This window comes from Amphibalanus amphitrite, unplaced genomic scaffold, assembly GCF_019059575.1.
Source record: "Amphibalanus amphitrite isolate SeventyFive unplaced genomic scaffold, NRLGWU_Aamphi_draft 000359F_arrow, whole genome shotgun sequence".
Classification (NCBI taxonomy): Eukaryota; Metazoa; Arthropoda; class Thecostraca; order Balanomorpha; family Balanidae; genus Amphibalanus; species Amphibalanus amphitrite.
In genome coordinates this window covers 261,869-270,707 of record NW_024881853.1, presented here as the reverse complement: position 1 = coordinate 270,707, position 8,839 = coordinate 261,869, and the positions used below count along the sequence as shown (strand labels likewise).

The 8,839-nt window shown below is 50.7% G+C and overlaps 1 protein-coding gene across 2 annotated transcripts; it reads right to left on the bottom strand.

Annotated features, from left to right (window-relative positions):
• Nucleotides 1–142: 142 nt before the first annotated feature.
• LOC122389479 (translocating chain-associated membrane protein 1-like) lies at nucleotides 143–8,001 on the bottom strand. Of its 2 annotated transcripts, none has more exons than XM_043381588.1 (9): nucleotides 7,786–8,001; nucleotides 6,883–7,059; nucleotides 6,285–6,400; nucleotides 5,696–5,837; nucleotides 5,044–5,123; nucleotides 4,120–4,229; nucleotides 3,243–3,387; nucleotides 2,727–2,884; nucleotides 143–680 (listed from the first exon to the last, which is right to left on the bottom strand). In XM_043381588.1, the coding sequence occupies exons 1-9, from the start codon at nucleotides 7,909–7,911 to the stop codon at nucleotides 598–600; spliced, it is 1,137 nt and encodes a 378-aa protein (XP_043237523.1). In that variant the 5' UTR covers nucleotides 7,912–8,001; the 3' UTR covers nucleotides 143–597. The 2 variants fall into 2 exon arrangements, with proteins under 2 accessions (XP_043237523.1, XP_043237524.1); XM_043381589.1 differs by having other exon boundaries at nucleotides 143–716; nucleotides 7,786–7,971.
• Between the last annotated feature and the right edge of the window lie 838 nt (nucleotides 8,002–8,839).

Genomic DNA, 8,839 nt, shown 5'->3' with positions numbered 1-8,839 from the left:
CCTATGCGTCAGCCCGAGCTGTCCCCCGCCCGCCACATCAGCCCCCCCCCCCTCTGCCTGACTAGTGAGCAGCGTGAGGATCAGCGAGCCCCCCCCCCCCCCCCCTCCTCGGCCGCACAGTACCCCACCACAAACAATGAGCAGAAACAGCAATACTCCCGTGTATTCGGCACAGGCCGGCGGCGACCGAGCCCCGGGACGGAGGCGCCGACCGCCGCCGAGCGCCGGCCTTCACACGATAATTTACAGACAACAGGGACGACAACGCGCCGACAGCGGAGAGGCGAGCCCCCTGTCACACCAACCCAGCCACAGGCCGCTCAGCCCGAACAACAACGCAGCGCAACGGTCAATAAAACCCGGCCCGGCCGGCGGCGCCGCCCGCCGCGGCTCGCGCTCACACCTGGAATGGGCCCGGTCGGGCCGCCGGAGCGGCGCCCAGTCACCAGTGTCCCGCCACCCGTCAGAGAACGCGCCGCTACCCCAGAGAGAGCGGCCTACCGAGTCAGTCTCCCAGACCACCCCGGGCCGCGCCCGGCCTCACAGGTCCAAAAATAGTCATGTGCGCGCCGCGCCGCGCCGTGCGTCGGACGGCGCCTACTTGCGCTGTCTCAGCTGCTTCTTAGTGTTCTGATCGACCTCGGGCAGCTCGGAGACATCCTCGTCCAGCTGTTTCTTGCCTACAGGGAGAAACACCCGCGCGTCAGCCAGTTACGCTGCAAAGAGAGACGGGAAGCATGCAGAAAACAGAGAGATAGCGGAGACAGAGAGCCAGCCGTGGGACAGACAGCCGCGACATCTAGAGGCGGCGAGAGCCAGCCAGTGGGACAGACAGCCGCGACATCTAGAGGCGGCTCCAAGCACTACCGGTGCTAGGCGGAAGGAGGGGGAGCCCGCAGGCGGCTGGCAAAACTATAACAACGCCAGGGCGAGAAAAGGTGACCAAAAATTAGTCTGCTTAGGCCAACGCAAAATAAAGACCCCATGTGTAAACTTGAAAAAAAAAACTCTAGCGGCACAGACCAGCCACGTGTCAGTGTTAGGCTGAAGCGGTTGCGGTGTAGGGTGCTCTAAATCAAATTGACAAGAAACTGCCAAAGCAGACTGTAAATTTTCGTACTGAGATAGCCAAAGAGTACACAGCTTCATGATTATTTCTGTGCGAGATGCGTCGCACAGCTTGGCGATCGCGTCAATATATGTATCGTCAGCCCTTAAAGGGAGATAATGAGCTTTCTTTTTTCTTAAATAAAAATTACTCGACATCTATACTATTTCTACTGTAGTTTCTATAAAATATGAAAATTTCCTAGCACATTTTCGTATGTGAAAAAGGTTTTTATTTTTGCAAAAAAGAAGCAGTACTTGCAGTACTTGTAACACCCAACGAAATGCGTTGTCCTTCTCTATAAAAAAAGTCGCAGTATATGGCGCTTTTGTTTCAAACAGCGACGCTTGGGTTTTTGTTTATGTTATCGCCTTGTCGTTGCTTGGTTGTAAGGATTCTAATTTGAATTAGAGTTAATTCGGTTTATAATTAATTAGATTCTAATTCGGGGGTACATAGTGCCTACTCTTCTTTGTTTCCAAGTATTATTTTGCGCCACAAATGAACGGCATGCGCCAGAAACGCAGCCAAATCTTGCGATTGCGACTACGAAATTCATTATTTTGGCCTCAGAGCCTGAAGCGAAAAATACAAGCATATTTATTTCAAAAAGACTTCAGGTTTGTCGAACGGTGTTATGAGAATTTTGATAACAGTTCTGCATAAGTTTTTCAGTGATGCCGCAAAAGTGTTGTATCTATCTTCTTTTATTGTGCAGTCGGCGGGACCGATTCAAAATTGAGTCGTTGCTACTAAAATAGCAGCATATGGCCTCAGATGATGAACAGGAAAAATAGTTGCGTAAATTTAGACGTAAACCACCCCCAAACCATGAATATCTTTTGAAGGCACTATAGACGACCATTAACTAACTAGATGTGATGAAGATCAAATGTAAGGAATACGCTCATTTTACAAAATTACATGCAAGTACCAAAAAGTGATGTGAGTACTTATTCAACGGTCATTTTCAGCGCTCCCCGCTAACGTGACTTCAAGTTGAGATATTTGCGGCAAGGTACCGAATTGAGCAAAATGGTTTTAATTTACATTATAACTTGTTGTGTTTTGTCAGAAAATGGTCCTAACTCAGATTTTGTGGAAAAAGGTCATTATCTCCCTTTAAGGCAACATTAAAACTGCAAAACATGTCACTATACTGGTAGTTTAAGCATTCATTATTCTAATCCAAGCAAACCAAGAGAAAGAGAAGAGATACAGATTAGTTATTGCATGATTGAGAAAAGTTAATGGACATGCACACGACAGATAGTGTGAAGAATTCCGAAGACACTGATAATTTACGTCCCCCCAGCACCGACACTGACGGCTGACGCAGAAGAAATGATCGTTATGTCTCCGAATTTAGTTAGTGCTTTCACAAATTTCCCCTAAAACGTTAGTTTATGGTGATGTTTCAGAAAGAACCACGCAAAAATCTGAACAATTCTTTAGAGCACATTTTTAACACCCGTTATCAAATAAAACGTTAGTAATTAGCCGTACCCACATAGGCGGTAAATAGGCGTAGTAGTGCAACGAGAGTAAGACAGTCACAGACGCCATGCCTTCTAAGCTACTTTCCTACTGTTTTTCATCTTCCATCAACGGTACTCACTCTTCTTCTCCTTGGGCTTCTTATCCTTCTTGGCGGGCGCGGCCTTCTTGGGGGCCGGTTTGAGGGCCGCCTGTTCGCGCATGCGCCGCAGGTGGTAGGTGATGAAGTGCCACATCATCCAGGCCTGCAGCAGGCAGATGCCCGCCAGACAGTTGACCCTGCGCGGAACACGGACACGGCAGGGGTCAGCACGGGGCACAGACAAGCGGCAGGGCACAACAGTACAGGGCTCAGGCAGTGAGACAAAATGGGGTCATCACGCTCATTGCGACAGCTGGTATGGTCATCACAGCTCATACCGAGCACTTCATTGGGGAAAAACCAGAAAGTCGGGGGTCCAGGCCAGGGCTGTGGAGTTGGAGTCGGAGTCGGTCGGTCGTCAGTTCTGTCCAGACGGGGTCAGAGTCATCGAAAAACCATCGCCTCCGCGGTCCTGGTCCATGAGTCAAGGAGCCTCCTACAGTCACAGAGCACGGAGTCGCCAGGATGCCACAGGCCGTTTGGAGCTCGACTCACCTGACCAGGTAGGTGTTGAAGTTGCCGGTGGCCAGGTCGAGACCCGGGTTCTCGGAGCGCGCCAGACCGAACCAGAAGGTCAGCACCGAGAGCACGATGGTGGAGAGGCGAGCCAGTGTGAACAGTACGTTAAACAGCAGGAACCCTGCCGGCGGCGGACACAGCGTCAGTACAGCGTGAACAGCACGTTAAACAGCAGGACACCTGCCGACGGCAAGACAAAAGAGAGTCAGTAAGGGACAAAGCACATCAGTGCCGGACAGCACGTCAGAACGATTCTGTTGTACGTCAGTTCACAGAACGGTTAGCAAGGGATGGACTGCTAAAATAAGTCAGGACGGCACAGAACATTTTAGTTCGAGACGGAAGGAGCACGCGAAAAAACCACACAAGAGTATGACAAACTGCTATCACATGCAAATCAATCACAACTTCACGTAATACAATCGACCCAGGGCCCGGGGGACAAAGTGGGACCAGCAGCCCAGCCCATCACATCTCAATTTAGCGGAACAGGTGAGGCGGGCGTCCCCAGTCGTGACCCACACCTACCCTCCATCTGATTACCGCACCGACAGAGGTCGCTAGTGACAGTCCCCTGGCGGCCGACCCAGGTAACACACGGAGATAGTGAGGCGAGTCACCGAGAAGGGCCACCGACCCGCCCGCAGAACGGGGCAGCGACAGTAGTGACGAAACAACAGAGCATGACTGTGTCACGATATCGTGTGAAAACACTGAGACAGCTACAGAAGGCGAGAAATGGAGCGGAAAAGCGCCCCTCGACTGTTCACAATCAGCGAGAACGGGCCACCAGCTGCAGTAGAATCCCTCAGCAGCCGTTCGTCCCGGGGAGGTAGGTCGGGTGGGGTCTCACCTTTGGCGGCCATCTCGGTTTTGTCGGCGAAGTGCAGCAGCCTGGAGGCGTGCACCACCGCCTCGACCGTGTAGTGGATGACTAGCAGCACCAGCGCCACGCGGGTCAGACTGCGGGGGGCACGGGGTCAGGGAGGTCAGACACGGGTCAGACTGTGGGAGGCACAGGGTCAGAGGGAGGCCAGAAATAGGGCCAGAGGCTGTCTGTCGGATATCGGACAAAGGATGAAGAAAAAGTTCGGTCGCTGGAAGGGTGCACATTGTGCAAATAGTCAATGCATGTCAAATACATCAAATATTCATTACACCCAATACCTGACTAATAATCCAGTGAACCATTAAATATCAACTTCCGACAGCTGGATGTAATCACACGGTACATCCATCAATACCCAACCTTCCCGAGTCCTATTACCCGGTACCGACAGCCCTCCCGTTCAGTCTCCAATTAATCCCGCCCACACGGGTCTTATACCGTACATTGCGCACCGATATAACTTCTCAGACACCACGTGCGTCTTACACGGTACACTGAGCGCACCGATATCACCCAGGTGTGCGCTCCCACGGCGGTCGGCCACGGTCGGACGAACTGAGTCGACAGGACTGCGGCGCGTACCGAACGGGAGACCCAAAGGACCATGGACACTGACTCAGGGGACCCACCGGGATCCGAACTCTCCCTTAGGGACCCAATTGGCCCTGGCAGTGATTCAGGAGACCTGGTAGGCCAGGACCTTTACGCTTCGGATCCAAACACTCGCTCAGATCAGTGAACACCACCGGCATCCCAACTCTCACTCGGGGACCTAACGGACTCCGGACACTCACACATGGGACAAAGCGGGACTCTGACACTCACACAGGGGACCCAGCGGCACTCTGACACTCACTCAGAGGGCACAGTGGGACTCTTGACACTCACTTGGTGACGTAGGCGGTGGTGATGAACACCAGGTAGAGCACAGCGTACTGGATGCGAGCCGGCCAGTCCTCCTTCCGGACCTGACGGTGCCGCGGGGCGGGAGTCACAAACTCAATATGCTAGCGCACGGCGCAGACAAAAGAAACGATAATCGTTATCTACAGTGAGCGGAAACTTTTGTTCGGTCCATTTAATTGGGTAAACAATGTTGATGGAATGGGAGACCAGTGTTAGTGAGAGACAGCAAACACGAGTTAAATTTTGATTTGCATGATTCTAAAAAGTAAATGAAATGACGGTCACTCATGTCGACGTTTTCCACCGGCCGGCCGGCCCGTCCACGCGCCGGCCGCAGAGAGCCGTACAGGGAAATATCGATCTAAGCTCTGCTATGAGCGAGCACGCTGCAGGCTAGATCCGGTCTCAGATAAGGGGCTCTAAGGCGGCGGGATATAAACTTCCGGGCACGGGGAGATACCGTGCACACTGCGGGACCCACGAACAGGCACTGTACCCGACAGGCACGACGCATGAACACTTTCCCTCGAGCGACTGCCGTTATTGGCAAACTACGCCGGCAGCGGGGACTGTACCTTCTGAAGTTCAGGCCGGGGGAGCGTGTGTACCGGCACGGGACCGGCACATGACGTACCTTCTGGAAGTAGAGCTCGGGGAAAGTGTGCAGCCAGTAGGAGATCTGCGTGATGAAGAAGAATTTGTACATGAAGGCCATCTGGGTGTGGCCCTCCGGGTAGTTCTCCCACAGCGAGCTGATGTTGGTCAAAATGTTCTCCCTGAAAAAAAACACCCGTCATCATTAAACTTAGCAAGGGAGACCATGACACGATGCTATATTTGTTTCAGGTCAGCCTTAAATGCAGATTTTAATCAATTAGTGTTCCATGACTGTAAACTGTGTTCCGATTATGATATGCTGCTGTTTGTATTCATACACCCTAATTATCTGTTTGGCATGATTGTGGGCTCACTTTCCCGTTTGGATGTGCTCTCATACACCGGGCGAGCTCTTTCTATGCGGGTTCCTTCCCTTCTCTATTCCTCTTCTCATTAGGCTACTCTCAGACCAAGGGAACCCCAAACAGGTGAGTTGAACAGGCGAGTTCAACAGCACATGGTACATTTGACTGACAAGCCATTTGCCAAGATGTGATGAAAAAGAAAGTAATGTATATAAAAGCCTGCCCTTTGGAAGCAGGCAGTTGAAGTGGGTGTCACCCTACCTGAATATGATGTGTCCTCCCCAGGCCACCGAAGTCAGGTAGAACACAAGCAGCTGACCAGACTCGGTGAACCGGCTGTGACGCGTCTTGCTCCGGTGCATCTTCTTATTGATTTTCTGAAGAAAAAAAAACATACAATAAGGATGGAAAATCCATTGCTTTTTAAAATGATAGTACCTTAAAAAGATTGACATGGTCAATAGATAGTGTCCACATCAGACTTTTTTATTCAGGCCTCCCTCCAACGGGCACTTATTTTCCCATTTACCTCCTCCTCGTGCTCCTCCTCCTCCCGGTCATCTTTCCCACCCCCCAGGCTACGGCTGAAGTCGGAGCCTACCCCACACCTGGTGACACAGGCGGGGACGGCGCCCGCGGAGAACGAGCGGAACCGGGAATCAAACCCGAACCCGGCACCGCCCGCACCGCGGGTCGACGCCCTAACCGACTGCGCCACCAGGGCCGCAACAATATTATAGCATATTATTTATGCTTATACACCAATAATCAGCACTCTGGAAGCAGTAGTACCTATCTACTAATTCTAGTACTAAAGTTCATGATAGTTGTAAACCCAGAATGCATTGAAAATACTTACATCAATAACAAACTCCTGGACGATGGCATGGATAACAATGCAGATGAGGAAGTAGAAGAAGATGACGCACAGGTCCTGGATACCATTGGTATACAGGAACACTGGAGGCTCGTTCTCATTCTCGATGGTGACATTGTGCTGGAGAGCAATAAATTTTGTGGCAAATGGAGATGTTACCTGAAAAGAGGATAGTATGAGTCAGTAGTAATCAAAGGATCATATTCATTTGCACACTGGTTCAATGCGATGCTACCATTGCCTGCAAAAGGGCCCAATGAAAGCAGTAACTGCCCATTCACAGGGAACCAGCTTCATTCAACAATGAAACAAGAAAATACATTTATTAAACATATAATGGAAGTGAACACTAAGTCCAGCTGGTGGTGCAAAAGCTGGTGCTTAACTCAAGGTACCGCCACCTGGCGACATAACTAGAATAAATGAGTGTGGTCCAGTCCAGAGCTGTGGTAGGTCGGGTCAGCTGTCGCAGCCATTGGCAGTGCTAATAAGCGGGCCGGAGCCGTTCCAGATATAGGTACCTAGTCCTATTAGTTTCTCACTGATCCCTAGAAGCTAGCTAATAATCAAAACTATTAATTGAAAAGACCAGCAGCAAAATTATGCACTTGATAATCAAGCACTAAAGGTAGGTAGGTAAGGTGGTAGGTAGCAATAGCATAAGAGCCTCGAGCCATGGAAGCCAACCATCCCCAGCAAACCTCTAACCCCCAAAAACAGTCAATGACATTAAAAACAATAATCTTTTAAACCCTCAATATGATTGAAAACATTCTAAATCCACTGAATAAATGCATGTTAAGGTTTATGAGCTCCTAACACTAAACAAGCTCATGAAAAACCTCTAGCATATGGACGATGAGTGAGCCACATTTTCAAGCTCACCTGGAACATCAATCCCACAATAAACACCATTGCGATGCAGGACACAATATCTTCATGATTTTGGATGATAAATTCATGGCTGAAAATAGGTGGACTTTTCGCTGATTTTCTTCCTTTCGGTCCCATCTTGCTGGAAGCCCGGCGCTCTCACGGGAGTCGGCCGCAAAGAACACAGCGCCGGCAAGCGTCTCTGGAGCACCAAATAACTTTCCCTTTCGTGTGCCATATCTAGGCTAGAATTCGCCTATTTATTCTTTGGCTATAAAATAAACGGCCTAACATTGCCTTAACAATTTCGATTAAAACGTTAAACCTGGTGATTTTGCATTTTCTGAAAATCTCATGAGCAATATCATTCGTAAAAATTGAGATGAAACCGTGAAAAGAGCTTTAAAACACAGTGTGCATGAAAATAGGCTTCTCCGATATGCCTATTTCTGGGCGGATATACGCCAACACTCCGCCAAAGTTGGCAGCGGTGAAATCCCCCAACGCCAAGTTGTCACCGAGTGGCAGCAGCTGGGGCGCTGGCGCATGTGTATCAGAGGAGGCCGGCCTCCGGCCATAACACGGGCACGGGGAGGTCCGGCCCCCGCCCGGCGCCCACCAACTCCATCTGACATTGAGTTCTCGATTCGGAATACGAGAAGAAAAATAATCGCCTTCAGGCTCAGCCACTTACGGAAGATCGGCTCGCGGATCCGTACGCAGCCAAACCACGGCCACATGACGTGAGCGAAAGATAACGGTCTTATTGACACTGCCCCCGACGGGGCTACGGTCGTAAATGTACTCGCCAAACGCACTGCCGCAGACATATGTGCGGCACTGCAGCCTATCGATCTCGATATAAAACGATGCAAACGTTCCGAACAAGTGAACACATTGACTCGTACCGGCCGAATGCTTTCTGAATAGCTCCGCTAAATGGGATTCAGTGCGACTCCCAGCACCGGCTTCGTTCGGGTTTGCATACGGCCATCGGTGTTCGCTACCCACGGATCGCACGCGGCGGTACGTCAGAAGCTGCAGTCTCAGCGACACAAACACTGGC

What these genes read in the sequence shown, in the direction of transcription:
- LOC122389479 (XM_043381588.1), bottom strand. Translation starts at nt 7,911, where the DNA reads ATGGGACCGAAAGGAAGAAAATCAGCGAAAAGTCCACCTATTTTCAGC. An exon ending in TCCAGGAGTTTGTTATTGAT is followed by an intron (nt 6,401 to 6,882) that starts GTAAGTATTTTC and finishes TTTTTTCTTCAG; the next exon opens with AAAATCAATAAGAAGATGCA. An exon ending in ACCACCGCCTACGTCACCAA is followed by an intron (nt 4,230 to 5,043) that starts GTGAGTGTCAAG and finishes TGCCCCCCGCAG; the next exon opens with TCTGACCCGCGTGGCGCTGG.